We start from the raw sequence: 23308 nt of genomic DNA, 5'->3' as shown, positions 1-23308 counted from the left end.
ACCATAATAGATCCGATTCTCTCAGAAGACACAATCATCGCTCATGTGAGCGAGCCCCTATAGTGAATATGGTATATCTGATTTGCGTGCAACTGAAAAACTGCTTTATCTTTACTGTTCGAGGGAAATTCTAAGAACCTTGTAAATATACTTTCATTTGATATCAAATATTCTGCTAAAACTTAGAAACTTACACATTAGGTTTAATCTACTTTTAAGAAGAATTTACTATCTTGTTAGTGCTAAAATTAATAAATTAGTTTAATTGGTTAATTATGAGAGTCTTTGCACATGCTAGATGGTGTAACATGCTCGTCAGTCTTAGGCCGGGATCACACATGCGAGAAACACGTCCGAGTCTCGCATGTTAATACCCGGCACTGCCGCCAGCACTTTGGAGTGGAGCGTGCGGCACATAACAATACATGGAGCCGCACGCTCCGCTCCTGAGTGCCGGCGGCAGGGACGGGTATTAACATGCGAGACTCGGCCATGTTTCTCGCATGTGTGATCCCGGCCTAACAGTGAATGCTAAGAGTTATTTGTTGGTAATATCTGTGTAATTCCTTTAAGGGCTTATGCACACGACCAATTACATCGGTTGAGTGCTATCCATGGTTTTTACGGATAACACTTGTATCCATGTTGTTATATGTGGCTGTGCACGTCCGATTTATTTTCCTTGGACCGAGTAGCCTTTGTTTTTCTTTCCACCTCCGAGAAAAACTGATGCCACTCTGATCAAACTCTGATCAAGCTCTGATCAGAATAATTGGGCCATTTTTGGGGGGGTGGAGGGAAAGCGGTCGTGTGCACCTAACCTAAGGCCACGTTCATACTTACAGTATTCGGTCAGTATTTTACATCAGTATTTATAAGAGAAAATCATGAGTAGAACAATCAGAGGAAAAGTATTATAGAGACTCGTGCACCAAAAATGGTTAAACATAGTATTTTACACAGACTGTTAAAAATGTTAACAAAAATTAAACATTCTGGAATGAAAATTTGACAATTATTAGCCCTTGTAAATGGGCATAAAGAGTAAATCTCATGATGTGAGATGCTATAAATCAGACCAGTCAGAAAAATAAGTCTTGCCCTTTTATGCTACAGCAAACCTATTCTTTACACAAAGCTAAACTGTGAAGATGTAGCTCCTACTGCGACCCATTATTTTGGACAAGTATCCTCCAAATCCTCCTGCAAGCCTAAATATCGTCCTTGTATAACTGTCCAAGTTTATAGAGTAGATTGAAGAATAAAATACCCACTGCTGTGTAACTTGCTGAATTAAGCAAAGTATTTGTTATTCTGGCATTGCTGTACTTTAACAACAGAAAAGTCTTTCTTGGTCTTGGTGGCTGTGAACATGCTTGAGCACAATTATCAGATCTTCCATCTGAATTCCATTCCATATAGGTGCACAAACTGTTCACAACTTAGTTATGGTTACACGGATTCCTCATTGGGGCAGACAGTGGCCCCAGTCTTCTATCTATAGAAGAGAAAGAAGATCTGAAGTTACATCACAAAGTCACAAAGCTGTAATTCTCTATTCTCCTTCATATGCTCATACGTAGATGAACTGTCCTATTGGGTTGGTGCTTTATATGTATTGATATTTGCACTTGCCACTTTGATGTTTAGTATTTTGCTGATTTTATAGTCTCTGCTTTATGCATTTGGCCAATGTTTGGTCAGTCAGACTGTCTGAAAAATTCCCTCAACGTCGGCGGATCTTCATTTATCCAGTATCTGGCGATTAGTTTCCGTGCAATATATAATAATCTAGCTATTGCCACCTTATATTTATTATGTACCTGGACCTCCTCCACATATCCCACTATACACACCACAGGATCCCTCTCAGTCCTACAGCCATACACTCCCCCAATGGCATTAAGCACTGCTGTCCAATATGGGTTCAGATTTGGACACTGCCACAACATATGGAGAATTCCAGCCCCCTCCACCCTGCACCAAGGACACTCAGAAGTCGGTCTCAGACCCGCTCTATACAGTCGTTCAGGGGTCCTATATATTCTATGGAGTACATACACTCACTGGCCACTTTATTAGGTACACCTGTCCAACTTCTTGTTAACACTTAATTTCTAATCAGCCAATCACATGGCGGCAACTCAGTGCATTTAGGCATGTAGACATGGTCAAGACAATCTCCTGCAGTTCAAACCGAGCATCAGTATGGGGAAGAAAGGTGATTTGAGTGCCTTTGAACGTGGCATGGTTGTTGGTGCCAGAAGGGCTGGTCTGAGTATTTCAGAAACTGCTGATCTACTGGGATTTTCACGCACAACCATCTCTAGGGTTTACAGAGAATGGTCCGAAAAAGAAAAAAAATCCAGTGAGCGGCAGTTCTGTGGGCAGAAATGCCTTGTTGATGCCAGAGGTCAGAGGAGAATGGGCAGACTGGTTCGAGCTGATAGAAAGGCAACAGTGACTCAAATCGCCACCCGTTACAACCAAGGTAGGCCTAAGAGCATCTCTGAACGCACAGTGCGTCGAACTTTGAGGCAGATGGGCTACAGCAGCAGAAGACCACACCGGGTACCACTCCTTTCAGCTAAGAACAGGAAACTGAGGCTACAATTTGTACAAGCTCATCGAAATTGGACAGTAGAAGATTGGAAAAACGTTGCTTGGTCTGATGAGTCTCGATTTCTGCTGCGACATTCGGATGGTAGGGTCAGAATTTGGCGTAAACAACATGAAAGCATGGATCCATCCTGCCTTGTATGGAGCATCTTTGGGATGTGCAGCCGACAAATCTGCGGCAACTGTGTGATGCCATCATGTCAATATGGACCAAAATCTCTGAGGAATGCTTCCAGCACCTTGTTGAATCTATGCCACGAAGAATTGAGGCAGTTCTGAAGGCAAAAGGGGGTCCAACCCGTTACTAGCATGGTGTACCTAATAAAGTGGCCGGTGAGTGTATATCTGTGAGAATCTACCCGGTTCACTCAGTGATAGTTGGGGTATATATTCCATAATCACTTCCCATTTATCTTCCTCTATCCTACCCAATTCCTCCTCCCATTTCCCCAGTGCTCTAATAGGATAATGATTTAAAAAAGCATGCATTAGCTCCTTATAAATGCCCGACACCACCCCTTTTGTTCCTCCCTCTGCGCAGACATAATCAATCAATATATCCTTGTGAATCTCCATATTCATCGTCTAGCGTAGAACCTTTAACATTTCTATATCACGTGTATTGTGTTTCCTATCATCTAAACCCCACACTCTCTGGTTTTTTATACATTAGTTTTTTCCCACCTTTATATGTGTTTGTTTTATACAATTTCTTATGAAACCATAATTAAGGAGTGAGATCATGCTCGGCTGAGCTGCCTGTCAAAATACCATCCACTCAGCCTGCACTAGATTAGACGACTGAGCTGTCACTCACCAACCTTTCCTCATCATGACCCTGATTCCATAGGGCAGCAAAACTTTCACTCACTGTATCCACACTGAGCTGAGGAATCGTGACAGCTATACTGCGGGAAGCCATGGCTGGCTCCCTGACTCGCACTGTAGCAAGGAAGCTTGTTGTCAGATACCCACAACCTTGGTGCTCCCATATACCTATCCATTTTTGGAACTAGTTTTTATCTATCTATATTATTTCTATATATCTCTAATTTATTAAAAAGAACCTGTCACCAGATTATACAGTGAAAACTGCGTTCATTATTAAATACAGCTCTTAGATGCGATGAAGCTGGTGTATTTACTTTGAAAATCAATATTTTGATGGTTGTATAATACTTTTTAAAATGTTCCCATATAATATTATACTAAGCAACAGACTAAAAGTGCTAGTGAGTCCAAGTGTATTCTGTATTCACCTACCCATCCTGACTTACAGCAGCAGTTTGTACTGAGCAGTGTGAGAAGGGGTACTGACGGACTGTCAATCAGGGGGTGTGAGCGGAGATTTCCCTTAACCTTTCATGAAAGATAAGCATACTGGATTCACATCTAAGAGACTTCTCTACCATAGTATGCATTTTGTATTGTGAAATCTAGTGACAAATCCACTTTAACCCCTTTATTATTATTTTTAGAAATTACAGGCAACAAGACTTGTAATCACTAATGACTATCCTGTTACCTCCCCATAGCTTGCAATTGTCATGGACATGCGTCTGATTGCTATTATGATAGTGATGTAGACAATCGGCAAGCAAGTCTGGACATACATGGAGAATACAGCGGTGGAGGAGTCTGCATTAACTGCCAGGTACTTGTTCATACAGTGTTTTACCTGTACCATGTATATGTGTCTTCTCTGGTGTAATGTCTACAGTAACTCTATATCTACTGGTCAGCGATCAATAAGTCAGTAATGGATAACCCCTTCTTATTGCACTGAAGATTTTACCTCTGCAGTTATGCATTATAAAATAATTTTGCATATAACATATTTATTTTTCATAATAAATAAAGAAAAACCCATTAGCTCATAGATCCCAATAGCATCTCTTCAACTTTTGTTTATACAATGATGAAGAACAAGTATAAAAAAAGATCCAAATGGCAACTCACTTTCATCTACTACAGAAATATATTTATTTGGTATAAACCACTAAGGGTCTGTTTACACAGAACCAACCGACGACGATCCTAAGTGGCCACCAGTAAACCTTTATCGAACGGCGATGGTTTAATAGTCAGTTTACACTGTCAGACCGAACTAAAGTCCACTGAGCGATCTATAATAGGTTGCTCAGTCCGCATAGTCTGTCATAGTTCTCGGCAGTGCGAGCCCAGTTTACACAGGACGGTGCACCGCAGACAACAATGATCTATTTATCTGATGAACAAGCGTTTTACTCATTCATCGAGTAGACTGTTTACACTGAAAAATTATTGTCAAACAAGCAATCTTAAAAACGCTCCTTCACGATTATCTTACAGTGTGAATACAGCTTAAAGCGTAACCGTCATTTTAATTTTTATTTCATAAATCAATAGTAGACATAAAAATAAAGGACTTTATAATATATCTTATCAGAGAAATCTGCTTCTTTCTCTGCCAAAACTGATCCATCATTATCAAAAGTCTCCATTCTGAGGTAAAATCTGTACTCAGTGAAGACTGACTTTCCCATTACTGAGATAGAAGGTATGAGCTACTGATAAGATTATATGTAGATGGGAGGAGGGAGTTAGAGGCATCTCCTATGTAGCGCCGGCCGGCCGTAAAGCAGAGCACAGCGGTGACGTCACCGCTGTGCTCTGCTTTACAGCCGGCCGGCGCTGACACATTCAGTGCAGGTTAGCCGCCGGCGGGGGACGTGACAGACATCAGAAGGTGAGTATGTAGTGTTTTTTTTTAACTTTTACAATGGTAACCAGGGTAAATATCGGGTTACTAAGCGCGGCCCTGCGCTTAGTAACCCGATGTTTACCCTGGTTACCCGGGTGCTGCAGGGGGACTTCAGCATCGTTGAAGACAGTTTCAACGATGCCGAAGTCGTTCCCCTGATCGTTGGTCGCTGGAGAGAGCTGTCTGTGTGACTGCTCCCCAGCGACCACACAACGACTTACCAACGATCGCGTCGCTGGTCGTGATCGTTGGGAAGTCGTTTCCTGTAACGGTACCTTAAGTCAAAACCAAAATTTGCACTGGTATGTAAAAAAAACCTGCATATACTTTCTGAAAGCAATCAGTATCAGCAGATTTGAAGGTGTGAAGAAATCTGTTGACTACAACTGAGAACATTTACCGTATTTTTTGGATTATACTGTAAAACACACTTTTTTCCCCTCACATTTTCGGGGAAAATGGGGGTGCGTCTTATAATGCGGATATAAATTACCGGTATCGTTTCTGCCGGCCGCAGGTTGGGATGTGGGGGGTGTCCGGCAATGCTGCGGGTGCCTGGCGGTGCCGCGGGGGTGTCCAATGCTGCTGCAGGTGTCTCCGGTGCTGCGGGGGGCTCTGCACCATTTTGTGAAAGGCCAGAGCCCTCGCAGTTCCATGGTTCCCTATGCGGTGGACTCCGGGAAAATGGCCGCGGGGGGCGGCGTATGCTCAGATGGAGATCTCTGTACCAAAATCTCCTATTTTTCTCCTCAAAGTTTGGGGTGCATTTTATAATCCGGAGCATCTTATAATCCGAAAAATATGGTAAGTCTTTTTAGAAACTAAGTTTAATTTTAGGTGGATATACACTTTAAAGGGAACCTGTCACCATGAAAATGCAGTCCAATCTACAGGCATTATGTTATAGAGAAGGGTAATGACCAAATTAATATATAGTTTTGTTCAGTATAACCTGTATTTTCATAATTTATTCCTCTGCTCTTTCTATGATTTTAGGTCCAGTGGTCACTCCTATCAGTGATTGACAGTCTTCTTTATATAAGTCTGCATACTGCAAAGCTGTCAGTCACTGATGGCACCTCCCACTCGACCGAGAATCACAGAACAGAGGATTAAATGATGAAAATACAGGTTATACTGAATCTTTTCTCACAAAACTATATATCAGTCTGCTCAGCTCCCCTGCTCCATAGCTTCAGATTGGACTGCATTTTCATGGTGACAGATACTCTTTAAAGCCTCATGCAGACATCCGTGATTTTTTACTTATGTAAAAATATAGACCATTATCCATCAGTGTTTTGGATACAAGTCTCATCAGTGTTGATCAGTGTGTCAATTTATAACATCAGTGTTTTATCAGTAATTTTCAGTGATGAATAAAAAATTACAAAGATTCTCTTATCCATTACTATGTTAATCATGGACAACACATGGTCTGCACACGAATGGCATCCATTTTCACGGCCCGCATACTTGTATGGGTAATTTCAATCTGTGCCTTGGATCAAAAACAGACATGTTGCTGTAATTTTTTTTTTGCGTACACAAGGTCTGCCAATAAGCATGGACATGTGAACAGCTCCATAGACTATAATATGAAAACACAGACTCATGGACATCTGAATGAGGCTTAACAATGATAAATGCTGTCACGTGAAAAATATTATGCTTTAGTTGTTTCTGAATACTCAAATAACTTTTGAAGCTCATTTACCATGCTAATTAGATTGTCTTGCCTAAATGTTGCCTGCCAAGCCAAATATAACTGGAAGTGAAATACAACCAGCATTCACATTAGAATTATTATGATATAGATGAACTAGTAAAACCTGCGTTAGGCCTTCTTCACACATCCGTTTTTTATGAAGGTATGTGGTCCGTTTTTTAAGGACCACAAATGCGTACACACGCACACCTTTTTAATTCAGTGATGGTGTGCAGATGTCAGGTTTTTCACACAGACTGTGTGTCTGTGTGAAAAACCTGCAGACATGTCCCTTTTTTTACTACCACAGACAAAATACGTGCTGCACACGTGCACACTGATGACACAAGGATGACATCCATGTGTCATCGGTGTGAAACATACCGGAATGAAATGCTCTGGCGGCATGCTCCGGGATCTGATAAAAGCAATACAGTTATCGCTGTTTCAAGGTTCCGGGTACTGAATTAAACTTATCATTGTCACCTGGTCTCCCTATAATCAACGAGACCAGGTGCACTGATGAGACTTGTAGTCAGCACCTGCCACATGGGAACAGCGCTAACAAAAAATGATGTGGGGTCCCCCCTATATTTGCTAACCAGAAAAGGCTAAACAAACAGCTGCGGACTGATATTAATAGTCTAGGAAGGGGCCATGGATATTGGTCCCCTCCCAGACTGAGAACATCAGCCCTCAGCTGCCCCCAGAAATGGCACATCCATTAGATGCGCCAAATCTGGCGCTTAGCCTCCGCTTTTCCTACTTGACCTTGCGCAAGTGTGGTAATAGTTGTGTCACACTCATAGCACACAGATATAAACATTACTTGGACACACAGATGTTACACGAATGTCACACTGATGTCACTTACACAGATCTGACATAGACACAGACCACTGATCTCTCTAGTATTGGTTTTTACACAGTACAGGATCACCAGGACGTGTGAAGGGGGCCCTACAGAGTTAGTTGGAGTGGAGTCAGTATGTGTCTGATACCTCTAAAAGGGGTGATTTCATGTTTAAAAGTTATCTCCTATCCATGGGAAAGGGGATACGTTTCCGATTGCTGAAGGTCAGACCACTATGGCCTCCACTGATCCTGAAAACCAGGGCTCTAAATAAATCCAGCTGAATGTAGCAGAAAACGATCATGCTCATTGCGGTTCCATTCATTCTTACCAGAAGTGCTGGAGATTGCTGATCACATCGCTCGGCTGATCTTTGGCACTCCTATTAGAATGAACGGAACGTCATTGCGCACTATCGAATTCTGCTACATTCAACCAGGACTCTTCAGAGCCAAGAATCTTGGGCAACAGCATTCAAACCCCAGCAATCAGAATGAAATCCCCTAAAAGGCTATATTCATCCATCCTTCCTCCTTTTCTGTTTTTACATCCATCAAAAATTGAGCATTTTTCTGCCATGTGTCATCAGTTTTGCCTCCCAATTGCAACTGTTTTTATCCATTTGTTTCATCCAAATACTGATGGAGGTTAACTGAATTTTATTCCACTTACACTTAACGGCAGACCCATTAAAAATTGCTGAAAATAAATGCAAAATTGATGTAAAATAGATGTCTAGTTGCTTCCCCATTTGCTTGAATCTCATCCTAAAACCTGATGAGAATAGGACTTGCACTGAGTTTGACGCAACAAACAAGGATCCATTAAAAAAACAGATGTGTGAATGGTTCCATTAAACTCTTTGAGTTAAAGGGCTGTCAGTTTTAAAAATATTTAATGAATGCTAAAAACAGATATAAGAATGTAGCCTAACTCCCAAATAAGATAAGGTGTAAAGTATAGATATTATACTGGCCTGATTACCCCGTCCATAAATTCTATATAAATAATAGGGCAGAGCATGGCATGTAGCTTCTTGTCTATTGAGTGAGTCAGGAGATGAGAAAGCTCATCCCTCTGAAGAACTGTAGAGGGACTATATCACGGCTGTATTTACTGTATTATTTGTGATGATGGACAGGATTCTTAGAAGGTAATGGCATGATCTAGCTTGTTTTCATGAGATCCAGCACTACAGTGTTTGTTACTACTATGCAATATAGATTTACTAATGTTAGGTAGGCAGAAATAATTGTTCCAGATCATAGTACAGCCAGCAATGGGCAATCTCTAGAAGCTGACATACAGGATGGGCTGTGCGGGAACAACAACAAGGATCCATGCCGATGACATGAACTGGTTTGCATCTGGGCTGAAAACAGTAGACATGAGCGTTATTCTTTCAAGTCCTAAAACTAAAGTCCTTATAATTGTGTCTCAGTTGAATTAATGGGGCAGAAGTGCTGACACAATGTCATCAATACTCCCAAGCCATTATTCTAATTATTTTGGACATCAGTCACGCACCCTGGGAACCTAATCATTGTCGTCAGAGTTGGACTGGCCCACCGGAGAACCAGAGAATCCTAAGGTGGGCCCTCACTACTCCTTCAGGGGAGTTTACAGTGCAGACATTGCAGATGCTATAGGGCGCTTGGGGTGGGGGCTAAGAATCCGGCACCACAATCTGGATTTCAGCGGTATCTGAGCAATCACGTGATAACTAATCATCAAGCAGAGCTCAATCCTAACATTGTGTATCTTACGGCTAGACCACTTGATACAGTGCCTAAAAAAAACTAATCCAGGTCCAAAAAAAACTTTTGTGATAATGCACTGGTTTTATATAGATGAAAGGTGGACCCTCAGAATTAAGTCTCTGGTGGACCCAATGTTCCACCGTCTGACACTGATTGTCATCCACTTTTTCCCTTCATTATTGCCTGGTATAATGAACCAATTAATGAAATGAAAGCTAATCTTTAAAAATTGTTTTATTTTTCGTGTCACTTTATTAGCGGGATTTATTGTAATATTCCCTTTTGTAGATATATACTGTAACATTTTATCTGAGATAAGGGAGTTATTGGTAGCACTATAGCGGTAATTTTGTCCTAGAAATACATTTATTTTCAGTATTCACATAAATTGTGTTATAATAATGGAAGTTTGAACATTGACCACTGGACATTATCATTGAATTTTAAACAACCTGTAACATGTAGAGAACATAATTTAGAGAAATATCTTTGCATTTTCCCTTTATTACTTACGCTAAGTCTCTGATAATTATCTAATTTCCTAAACAATATCTTGATGTCTTTTTTTCTGTGTTTTTTTTACACTTGCAGCATAACACAGCCGGTATAAATTGTGAGAAGTGCGCAGTAGGATATTTTAGACATTATGGGGTCCCAAAAGAAGCTGCACATGGCTGCATACGTAAGTTTTCTACACATTTCTCTTTTCCTATCCCTGCATCTATGTAATGCTTTAGCATTTGTCTGTGAATCGATGTTGCTATTAAATATTAGTAGACATTTTAGCATGAGGCCCCCTTCACACGTCCTGGTTAGTCCTGTCCTGGAAAAGCCAGTACTGGTGAGATCCGTGGTTTATGTCCCATCCATGTGTACGTATGTGACATCTGTGTGTCCGTGTGCTGTCTGTGTGCTGTCAGTGTGACACGTATAGAATGAAATGCACCATATAGTTTTATGTATTAACCCCTTTCCAACGTAATAGTACGCCGATGTCGGACTCTCTCCCTTTGATGTGGGCTCCAGCTCCGAGCTGTTTTGAACAGCTGACATGTGCCTCTAACAGCCGCCGGTGGAATCGCAACCTACCCGCTACTGTTAACTAGTTAAATGCCGCTATCAATATCTGACAGCGGCATTTAACTCGCGCTTCCGGCAAGCGTGCTGGAAGTCCCACCCATTGGCGCCCATGTCACATGACTGCAGGTCGCTGATGAGTTGGCATGACAACTAGAGGTCTCCAGCAGTCGAGTCCTCTATGGTTGTCACTGCCGGACCTAGTGAGCAATTCTGCTAGATACAGGCGATCTGATCAGATTATGGCAGCTTCTAGTCTCCCTTGGAGTCCATTGACGTATGCCAAAAGTAAAAAAAAAATGTTTTTGAAAATACTTAAAAAATTTAAAAATATATAAAAGTTCAACTCACCCCCCTTTCAAAATAAAACAATAAAAAAAAAATCAAACATACACATATTTGGTATTGCTGCATTCAGAATCACCCGATCTATCAATATAAAAATAGAATTAACCTAAATGGCGTAACAAGAAAACTGCATTCTTAGCGCAATGTGTGAACTGAACCTTACACCTTTGTGCATTGTAGCATATATTTTGCATATGGCATTTAAATGGGACTATCTTCTTTTTACATTTTTTTGTGGTATAGTTGAAGCAAAACACATAGTATTAGGTGCAGGAGAAATATTTGTGTGGTTAAATATAAGCATAGATTTTACAAATGGCTCATCTTATACATTATAGAGTAAAGAGCTGAGACCTTTCATGGTTATTGCTTTGTGTGATAATTCATTCTCCTTCTCATTATATTGTGTGGTTTTAACCCCTTAGTGACGGAGCCAAATTTTAAAAATCTGACCAGTGTCACTTTATGTGGTAATAACTCTGGAACACTTCAACAAATCTCAGTGATTTTGAGATTGTTTTTTCATGACACATTATACTTTATGATAATGGTAAATTTAGGTCAATATGTTTTGTATTTATTTATAAAAAAATATCAGAAATTTGAGAAAAATGTAAAAAAAATTAGCAATTTTCAAACTTTGAATGATTATCCCTTTAATCCAGATAGTCATACCACAGAAAAACATTAATTAATAACATTTCCCTTAAGTCTGCTTTAAATATTTTTTTAGTGACCTATCCATGTTTGAAGTGACTTTAGGGGTCCTATATATTGGGAAACCCAAAAAAGTTATACCATTTTAAAAACGGCACCCCGTGACAGATTTAAAACTGCAGTCAGGTAGTTTATTAACTCTTCAGGTGATTTTCAGGAATTAATGCAAAGTGGTATGACAGAAATGAAAATGTGTATTGTTACCACCTAAATGTTGCTAACTTCTGATCAGATTACTACAGCCGTCAGACTCTTAGGCCGCTATTTGGTCATGAATTGCCATCGCAAACATCAGGACCACACAATCATGATTTGAGGGCACCAATTGGGATAAAGAGGAAGACCCCCATACTCTGTTAACCATTTATATGATGTAGTCACTATTGACAGTAGCATCTAAAGGGTTAAACAGATTTGGACGGTGCAAACACTGATCATGGCTGATGCAGCAAGTTGTCAGCTATAGTGTACAGCCGACAGCTGCTGGATTGCCACCTGTATGGGGATGCTAGTCTCTTGTATCTCAGGTCAGTTAAAAGAGATAATTTGACACTTATCATGCTTTTATAATAGAATAATGAAAAATATTCTCCTAATAATAAGAATTCATTAATAATATTCCCCAGCGTGCAGCTGTAACCCTGAACATGCAAATGGCTGCGAGGAAGGGTCGGGAAGGTGCTACTGCAGGCCCAACTTTAGTGGAAATAGCTGCGAGAGGTGTGCTGAAGGCTACTATGGGTACCCAGTCTGTCTGAGTAAGTAATGAAGAACTGACTTCCGTTCTATTTGTATAACTGTTTTCTTAATTACTCTTGCTTAATAGCACCAGCAAATGATTAGATGAAACACAAAACCTTAGCTTTGTTTCATTCTACATGTAGATGGGAAAGGTAGAAAAAATGGTTGAATAACATAATATTTAAAGATGTGTCACTTGTTCAAAAAATTTTGTTAAATGCCAGGTAGAAATCCTTGAGCTCCCCTGATTCTGACACTTTTTTCCATTTTGCGCTGCTTTCCTCTATTGCAGAGATGCTCTCATTTGTTGCTTCTGAAGCTCAGTATGTGAAATTTCTGCTTGTTGAGCATTTCTTCAGCGATATATCTGGGAACATATGCTGTCATCCCTCCTTTCTTGTTAATCACAGCTCAGAAGCTCATCTAACAGTCTCAAATGCTACTGATCTGTGATTGTCAGTGACTAGCAGGGAAGTGTGAATGTGCACGCTCCCAGAGAAGACTGAAATATATTTAAATAATTAGAAAAAAACAGCATGGGGTTCCCCCATGTTTGACAATCAATCAAGCTAAAGCAGACAGCTGGGGGCTGGTATTTTTTCAGGCTGTTAAGGGGCCATGGATATTGACCCCCAGCCTAAAACTAGCAGCCCGCAGCCTCCCCAGAAAAGGTGAATTTATTAGGGACCCCAATTCTGGCACTTTGCCCGGCTCTTCGCACTTGCCTTCTGGCGGTGGCAAATGGGGTTAATATTTGTGGGCTTGATGTTAGCTGTTTTATGGCTGCTGACATCAAGCCCACAAGTTAGTAATGGAGAAGCGTTTATAAGACGCCTGTCACGACCCTGTTGTCGTGTGTGCCGGGACCATGGGCTCCTTCCCTGTCCCTAATGCTAGGGGTGCCCTATCTCGTCCTGCTCCCTGGATTACTTTTGATGGTTAAGATGCCGGGGCCATGTACATTGCCTTAGTTCCTGAATCCACCCTCAGTCTATACCCTTTCTCCACCCAAGGAAGAGGGGAGTAGTAGTGTACCGTAATAGAACAACCAGACTAAAAGGTGAGACGAACAAGAATAAAGAAAAATACCAAACATACAAATATACACATATAAGAGAGAAATGCATCAGGGGGTGGAGGATGGGGTAATACCAAAGTAGTAGAAGAAAGGGAATTATCACACATTCAAAACCTAGTAACAGTCACAGATAAATCCACCAAATGCCTTCTCCAATAACAACCATCAACAAACAGCCATGCAGCATATGCTATCTCTGACAATAAGTGCTAGCCAGGACACAGATTATATAGGAGGTGGGAGTGGTTAACAGTGAACAACTGAGCCTTAACGCAGGAAAGCTTCCAGGAGCTCTCACCTGAGCAACCCCTGCACTGCTAAAAGGAATTTGTACCATTTAATATGAAGGTGAAGTGCTTTTAATCAGTGCAGGAGTAGGAGAAATCAGACGCTGCGGTCTTCTGGCTCGTCTCTCTAGCAGTAAACCTATGACAACACCTATCCATTACTAACCCCATAGTCAGATTGTAAATAAACACACAGCCAAACTAAAATCCTTTATTTGAAATTAAAATACACACCATATTACTTTTTTATTTAAAAAAAAAAAAAAAAATAGGTAATGTTCACCTTACGCCCATTCCATTGAAGCCCTCGTCCCCTGTAAAAAATAAAAATAATAAACAACAATAATACCAACCTTACTTACTCATTGTATATCTTATTTTTTAGAACAAAAAAATTACATTCATCATGCAGCCATCGGCGCGTTGTAAGATTGCACTTACTAAGTGTATTGGGGACATTCACTTGGCACGGGATTCGAGCACACAGGCACGGTTTTTCACCCAAAACAGTCCATGCGGTTAATTAAAGTGTCATAAACCGGGTTATGCACAGTTCATATTATACATTTCATAGAACACAACAGGCACCAACTGGTGATATTAACTTGCAGCTTTATCTTAGACACTTCATATATGGCTTTGTCTCACAGACACTAAACATGCTGGACCTCTCACTTCGTCCAGTTAGCATGGGTGTCCGTACGCCGAACAGTTCACCAATGTCCCTAGTCATATAGCGCACATGACATTGGGTCGCGATCTCTAAACACGCTGAACCTCACTTCGTTCAGTTACCGTGGGAGACCACAAAGTTCATAGACTATCACAAGCACCAACAGTCAATGGTACCTTATGGGAGCTCCTGCTCCACCTGCTGACTCCTCGTCAGTCCTCTCTCCTGGGGAAACTGCCTTACGGGGTTCACCAACTTGCCTGGCCGGCACACATCAGTCAGTCCAGAGCCACCAAAGGACGGTAGCTTCCCCAACACAGACCATCCAGAACCATAGTCTTACTGTGCACTATTCAGGACGTCCATCCCACATGGGACTGTCCAACACACTGGCATGTGCTCTTCAGGATTCCTACTCCCAGGAGATCCAACACAGGTTGTGCTCTTCAGGAAGCCTACTCCCAGGTCTTCCAACACAGGTTGCTCAGTGTGCTATTCAGGATGTCCATCCCACATGGGACTGTCCAACACACTGGCATGTGCTCTTCAGGATTCCTACTCCCAGGAGATCCAACACAGGTTGTGCTCTTCAGGAAGCCTACTCCCAGGTCTTCCAACACAGGTTGCTCAGTGTGCTATTCAGGATGTCCATCCCACATGGGACTGTCCAACACACAGGCATGTGACCTGTCCGGGTGCTATTCAGGATATCCGTCCCAACACCCCAGGCCACCAGGTCCAAGGCCCCACCATGTGCTCTTCAGGGAGACGAGACTCCCAACACATAGGCTCTCCAGGACCTTCCAGCATAGACCATTCAGGTCCACACTCAGCGAACAACATGTGACCCACACCCTGGTCACATTATGAAGCTGTAACCACTCCCACAGGTGGGAGTGTGTGGGTGTGGGTAGATCGACCTGCCCATCTCTCATAACTAGCCTAGTAAGTCTCCCTTCATAACTATACAAACTCTTGAGGGACTACAGGTCCCAGAACAACAACATTGCATCAGACTTACCATGCAGACTCCCTCTGCGACACATATCAGCCACTCACAATTCTGCCAGTCACTGTTTCACCACCATTATAACAACAGATATGCCTTCATGCATATCCCAAGGAGCACACACAGCGCCCCCTAGCCGCCACAGGGGTCACTGCATCACAGCGTGGACTGTAGTAAGATTCGATCTATAACTATAACATCCATATTTTCATTTAATTTAGTCATAGAAATTTCTTGAGGAAAACAAAAATTATCTTAATGAAAATGGCGCCGGCGTCTGCGTCTGCTCAGTAACATAATTCAGAACGAAATAGAGGCTGCTCTATCAAAATGGCGCTGACAGTGGCATCTGCATGATAAATGTATTTTATTTTCAAACAATAAGATTTACAGTATGTAAAATAGAGGGCAGGTCACTGAAGGATCAGTGACCTGTCATAAGCCATAAGGATGAATATGTAAGCAGAGCACCACATAAAGACCCCCCAGAGCGGGAGAATCTCATTAACTGAAAACTACAAATACAGATTAAACAACAACAAGAAGACGGATTTCATCAACACAGGTATCATTTTAAACAGTGTAATGGCGCCAACCTGACAGTGTCTGTGGTTTACTGAGCAAAATCCTGCTGACAGGTTCTCTTTAAGTTTTGTCTTAAGCATGTGAAATGGGGTTGAGATCTGGTGATTGACTCGGCCATTGCAGAATATTCCACTTCTTTGCCTTAAAAAACTCCTAGGTTGTTTTCGTAGTATGTTTTGGGTCATTGTCCATCTGTACTGTGAAGCGCCATCCAGTCAACCTTGCTGCATTTGGCTAAATCTGAGCAGAAAGTAAGCAGAAAGTTGAACTTGGGTTCTCAAGCTCACCAGTGCGCTCTTTTCTTTTTGAAGAATGTACCAAACTGTTTATTTGACCACTCCTAGCATTTCTGCCATCTCTCTGATGGATTTCATCTTTTTTTTCAGCCTATTAATGGTCTGTTTCTCTTGCTGTTAGCGCTCCTTTGTCTGCATGTTGTAGCAACTGCCTCCAAATGCAAATGCTGCACCTGGAATCAGACCTGCTTAACTGATGATGGATTAACAAGGGAATAGTTCATGCAGCCCATTAAAGAGCTTTTGAGATACTGTGTATGTCCAATTACTTTTGGTCTCTTTAAAGAGAGGCAGCTACATATTAAAGAGCTGTAATTCCTAAACCCTTACTCCAATTAGGCTGTGAATATGCTCATATTAAAGCTGAAAATCTGCACTTTAAGCCCATATTGATTAAATAACTGTATCTTGAATATATTTTGGTAAACTGCTAAATGCCAAAACCTATCTGTTGCTGCCGACTGAAAAACAATATACAGAAATAGGGCAGTATGACTGCAGAAGGAAAGAGAATGTGAAAAGAAACTTCAATATAAGCTACAGAAGGTTTGCTTCATTCACATGTCAGTGATTGAGGCCTGTCTGCTGTCCATTCTTTTAACTGACAGCACATGGGACGTTTCACAGTAGTTAAAAAAGTAAAGACAAGTTTGAGTTTGGTCCAATTGTAAACCACACTCGCTCCATTCAAGTCAAGGATCCCACAAAAAAAAACAACAACAAAATGTATTCTATTAGTGTTGCAGTCCGGGTCCGGTGCCTCCCATCTTCATGCAATGACGTCCTCTTCCTTGATTCCTGTTGCGGCTCCTGTCGCGTACTTTGTCTGCCCTGTTGACGGCAGAGCAAAGTACTGCAGTGCGCAGGCGCCGGGAAAGGTCCGAGAAGCCCAGCGCCTGCACACTGCAGTACTTTACGCTGCCATCAACAGGGCAGAGAATTACGCCTGCGCAGGAACCGCGACAGGAAGCAAGGAAGAAGACGTCGTTGCATGAAGATGGGAGGCGCTGGACCCGGACTGCGACGCCCATCGGACCGCGTCCCCAGGTGAGTATAATCTAATTTGTTTTTCTTATCTTTCAGGTTACATCGTGAGGCTTATCTACAGCATTACAGAATGCTGTAGATAAGCCCCTGATGCCGGTGGCCGAAGCTTATATACTAAAAAGTTGGTGACAGATTCCCTTTAAGCTATAACCCACAAGAAATGGCAATCAGTTAAAAATGGATTTATAGCAGGCTACATGAGTGCCGCATTACGGGTGTACACAACAGATGCACAGCAGTCCTGCAGGTGTTTGCTGCCACTTTGTATGTTATAGACAGTATGACAAAACCTTACAAATCTTTGAAGTAGAGTATTTCAGTATGGTTGAAAGCCATGGAAAAAGTTCTGTTTACACAGATTTTTTCCCACAAATATCTGTGAATTAAATACAAAGCGTTCTGTGTCTGTACAGAAGGCAAACACTTAGAGAGTAAATAATGACACAAGTGAAAAGTACCTGAACATGTCTGCTTTCTGTGAAGTTGTATTTCTTTGGAGGTAAACCTTTCTTTGAGTTCATACCACTACACTTGTCAAGTGCTGCGACATTAATAGAATGTGCTCCGAAATTGTGTTGACTTAAATTGCTCCACCCTGGTGCTTCATTTAGGCTAAGTTCCCACATTGAATTTTGTTATGTTTTTGACGCTGCATATTTTTGACTCGGCGTCTTACAATTCCAGCAAAGTGGATGGGATTTATAGAAATCTCCTGCCCCTGTGCTTTATTTTTAACTCGGCGTAAATTGACCTGCGGTGCGTGTTTCAAATCTGTAACATGTCAATTTCTCTTACGGGTACGCTGTGTTTTATATCTGAGTTTTCAACAAAGCATTGCATTAGATATGGAAAATCAGCAGGTGAAAAACACATATGGGTTTTTAGTGTGTTTCTGCAGCGGAAACACACTAAAAAACACGTAATCCACACGTGATTGTATGAATAAAGTTTTTTGGAATCCAAGGAAATATAAAAACCAAAGCAGCTATATTTAAAACTAAAGAGATAAAAAGAGCCCACTCTAAAACGCAACATGCTGATCCAAAGGAAGGCAAAAACCACATGGGGAAGACACTAAAAGCTAATAGCTTCAAACTAAGGGACAACTTCCTTCCCCACTCTACATACAACAATCAGACTAGTCCTCTGGATTAGAGATGAGTGGACCCCTGGATGTTCGGGTCCGGCGGGTTCGGACAAACAGTGAAAAAAAAAATTTGGGTACGGGAACCAGAACAGTACCCGAACACAAATCCGGACACCATTCACTTGAATGGGGGGCCCAAACATTCAGTGTTTGCCACGCTATCATGTACATAACAGCGCAGCAAACACTGCTTCAGACAGCTGGGGGCTGTGTTGTGAATTCCGTTCTCGAACTCCCTCCTGTGGTCATGAATGGTACTTCGGTGAGTTCTGTCCGTGGACTCCCTTTGGTGGCTGTGAGTGGAGCTGCTGGTTCTCAGATTCCTTCTCCAGCTGCCCTCGTTTGGGGCTAGGCTGATTCTCTATTTAACTCCACTCAGATCGTTACTCCATGCCAGCTGTCAATGTTCTAGTACTGGTTCAGATCTCTCCTGGATCTTTCTGAGGACCTGTCTACTCCAGCACAAGCTAAGTTCCTGCTTGTTCATTTGTTACATATGGTTTTTCTTGCTAAGTTCTAGTCCAGCTTGCTATCATGAAACTACCTGGCTAGCTGGAAGCTCTGGGGGTGCAGAGTGGCACCACCGCATCGTGAGTCGGTGCGGGGGTATTTTTTGCACACTCTGCGTGGTTTTTGTAGCTTTTTGTGTTGACCGCAAAGATCCCTTTTCTATCCTCAATCTGTTTAGTTAGACTGGCCTCTCTTTGCTAAAACCTATTTCATCCTGTGTTTGTGATTTCCTCTTATCTCACAGTCAATACTTGGGGGGGGGCTGCTTTTACCTTTGGGGAAATTTCTCTGAGGCAAGTAAGGCTTTGTTTCCTTTCTTTAGGGGTAGTTAGCTCTTAGGCTGTGAAGAGGCGTCTAGGCAGAGTCAGGCACGCTCCACGGCTGTTTCTAGTTGTGTTGATAGGAGTAGGGTTTGCGGTCAGCAGAGTTCCCATTTCCCCAGAGCTCGTCCTGATTCCGTGTTTAACTATCAGGTCATTCCTGGTGTACCTAACCACCAGGTCCATAACAGGGCTGGTGTTCTCAGGCTGATAAGGGGCTATGGATATTGCCCCCCACCAGCCTATAAATAGCAGCCTGCCGCCGCCCAGAAAAGACACATCTATTAGATGTGCCAATTCTGTCTCTTTGCCCTCACTCTTCTCGTAGAGATGTCAAGTGGGATTCATATCTGTGGGGTTGATGTCACCTTTGTATTGTCTTGTGACATCAAGCCCACGGATTAGTAATATAGAGGCATCTTAGACACCTATCCATCACTAATCCTATAGTTATAAGTAGTGATGAGTGAGTGTGCTCAGGAGCACACTCACTTATCACTACTTATCACTACATATAACGTGCACTCTCACTTATCACTAGTTATATGGTTATATTGTAAAGACACAGCCAGAATAAAGTATTTTATTAGAAATAAAACAAACACACTTTTCCTTTTTTATTTGAAAATAACAAACACTGTTATACTCACTTAGAGCCAATTCCGTTGAACCCCTTGTCTCCTGTAATAAAACTAAAATAAAAAACAACAATATCCCTCATCTGTCCAACGTTCTATCCCACGCCGTAATCCACGTCTGGATTATTAGTTTCCAGGCTGAGAACCAATGGGAAATGAGCTGCTGCGAGCACTGATATGACTAGTGGTGATGTCATCGAGGTTAACGCAGGTCACTGAGGCTCTGTTCCCAGCCAGGCCAGTGAACTGCGGTGACCTCCGGTGAGATCACCACTAGCACAGTGAGAAAAACTTTCAAGGTGCAGAGGCGAGTTCACCAAAGTGAAATTCTCCTGGAGAACTGGTGTGAACTCACCTCTCACCAGAGGGAGGTCACTGCAGTTCATTGGCCTGGCTGAGAACGCAGCCTGTTATGACCCCAATGGCAGAGGGTCTCAGAAATATTTACTAAGTCTGCAAACACAAAAGCCAGCTCATAGGGCAGTGGTAACTGGGCTGACCATATATCTAATCCTAGCACCACAAATAACAGCAGCCGGGGAACGTGCCTACGTTGATTCTAGACGTCTCGCGCCAGCCGGAGAACTAACTAACCCTAGAAGGGAAAAGAAAGACCTTTCTTGCCTCCAGAGAAAAGACCCCAAAAGTTGGATACAAGCCCCCAACAAATAATAACGGTGAGGTAAGAGGAAAAGACAAATGTAAGAATGAGCTAGGTATTTAGCAAAGAGAGGCCCACTAGCTAATAGCAGAATATAGTAAGATAACTTATATGGTCAGCAAAAACCCTATCAAAAATATCCACGCTGGAAATTCAAGAACCCCCGTACTGTCTAACGGCCCGGGGGGAGAACACCAGCCCCCTAGAGCATCCAGCAAGGTCAGGAATCACATTTAGTACAAGCTGGACAAAAATGAGAGCAAGCAAATAACCCAAAAGACAAAGAAGCAGGACTTAGCTTAATTTAGCACGAACCGGGACCAGCAGATAGGAGCAAACAGAAAGGATCTGATTACAACGATGCCAGGCACTGGACTAAGGATCCAGGAAGTTTATATAGCAACACCCCTGGACTAACGGCCCAGGTGGGTGCAAACTGAGGGAAGAAACTCCCAGAGTAATATCACTAGTAACCACAAGAGGGAGCCAAAAAGTCTAATTCACAACAGCAGCCTTGATGACCTGCAGTATCCTCGATGAGGTCACCGCTGCTCACTGATGCTGAGTACAAACTCCAAATTTTACTGTTTGTGTACACCCATCTCTACTCTGGATCAACATCCCATCACATAATCTAGTTCTCATAACCAGTGGTATTGTATTGTTTAGTAAAGGCATGCATGCCCTTCTTGAACTTTTGTTCCAGTTCCAATGCTTTCCAATGTGTCCAGGTTTGGGCACCACATTTTAAAAAAGACATCAACAAACTGGAGCAAGTTCAGAGAAGAGCGACCAGAATGGAGACCGAACACAAGGAAAGACTAGAAGCAATGGGATGAAACTGAATGGGAGGAGACATAGATTAGATATTAGAAAAATCTTTTTGTCAGTTAGAGTGATCAATGAGTGGAACAGGCTACCGCGAGAGGTGTTGAGTTCTCCTTCCATGGAAGGCTTCAAACAGAGGCTGGACAGACATCTGTCTGGGATGATTTAGTGAATCCTACTTTGAGCAGGGAGTTGGACCAGATGACCCAGGAGGTCCCTTCCAACTCTACCATTCTATGAATTGTTACAACATCAGGTGCCAGAGAGTTTCATAGTCTCACTGCTCTTACAGTGAATAATCTTCATCTGTGATTATGATGAAACTTCTTTACTTTGGACTTAGAGGATGCTCCTTTGTCACTGTCGCCGTCCTAGCTCTAAAGAAATCATCAGAAAGATTTCTGTACTCTCCTCTCATTTTTACATTGTAATGGGATCGCCCCAAAGCCTCTGTTTTCCAAACTGAATAACCCCAAATTTGATAATCTGTCTTGGTATTGCAGTCCACCTCTTCCCTTAATAACCTTGGTTGCTCTTCTTCGCACCTGCTCTAGTTCAGTTATGTCCTTCTTATATACCAGAGAATAAAATTGTTCATAGTATTCTAAGTGTGGCCGCACTAGTGACTTATATAGAGGCAAAATTATGTTATTGTCATAAGCATCTATTCTTTTTTTAGTGCATCCCATTATTTTATTTGCCTGGCCACTAAGGCCACATGGCCACATTCACACGTTCATTATTTAGTCGGTATTTTACATCAGCTTTTGTAAACCAAAAGCAGGAGTGGAGCAATTAGTTTAAATGTATAATAGAAACACGTCACCAATTCTGCATTTTTCACCTGCTCAGGATTTTGGCTTACAAATTATGTAAAATACTGACCAAATACTGAAAGTGTGAATGTGGTCTTAAGTTGAGTTTGCCATTCACCCATATGCCCAAGTCTTTTTCAATAACAGTTTTACACAGTGTTTTACAATTTAATACATAATTATCCATTTTGGTTCCTCTGCCGAAGTGCATGACCTTATATTTATCTAAATTAAATTTCAATTACCTTTTCTCATCCCAAGCCTCCAGCTTATATAAATCCCTCTGCAACATTAAATTATCCTCTTCTATGTTGAGCACGGTGGCGCAGTGGTTAGCACAGCAGCCTTGCAGCGCTGGTAGTCCTGGGTTCAAACCCCACCAAGGACAACATCTGCAAAGAGTTTGTATGTTCTCCCCGTGTTTGCGTGGGTTTCCTCCGGGTACTCTGGTTTCCTCCCACATTCTAAAGACATACTGATAGGGAATTTAGATTGTGAGCCTCAACGGGGACAGCGATGAAAAAGTGTGCAAGCTGTAAAGCGCTGCGGAATATGTTAGCGCTATATAAAAATAAAGATTATTATTATCTTGAGACATTTATTATCATGTGAAAACATTGAAATCCTAATCTGTTAGTGACGTCTACATGGTCACTAATACATAATGTATGTTAAAAAGAAGAGGGCCCAATACTGACCCTTGTGGTACCTGAGTGTTAACTGTGATGCAACCCGAGTGTGTTCCATTAATAAAGAGCCTTTGTTTCCTATCTCTGAGCCAGTTGCTAACCCAGTTACAAATATTTTCCCCTAGTCCCGTTACTCTCATTTTATGTGGCACTGCGTCA

At 41.9% G+C, this 23308-nt stretch overlaps 1 protein-coding gene across 1 annotated transcript in view; it reads left to right on the top strand.

Moving 5' to 3' along the window:
• The window catches only part of LAMA3 (laminin subunit alpha 3), a 287589-nt gene that overhangs the window by 94303 nt on the left and 169978 nt on the right, over positions 1-23308 (top strand). Inside the window, exons 8-10 of the mRNA XM_077270374.1 lie at positions 4155-4273; positions 10275-10365; positions 12452-12583. Of these exons, the coding sequence (XP_077126489.1) occupies positions 4155-4273; positions 10275-10365; positions 12452-12583 (342 nt within the window). The remainder of the gene's footprint in view (positions 1-4154; positions 4274-10274; positions 10366-12451; positions 12584-23308) is intronic.

This window comes from Ranitomeya variabilis, chromosome 6 (genome assembly GCF_051348905.1).
Source record: "Ranitomeya variabilis isolate aRanVar5 chromosome 6, aRanVar5.hap1, whole genome shotgun sequence".
In the NCBI taxonomy this organism is placed as follows: Eukaryota; Metazoa; Chordata; class Amphibia; order Anura; family Dendrobatidae; genus Ranitomeya; species Ranitomeya variabilis.
This window is presented reverse-complemented; position numbering and strand designations above follow the sequence as displayed.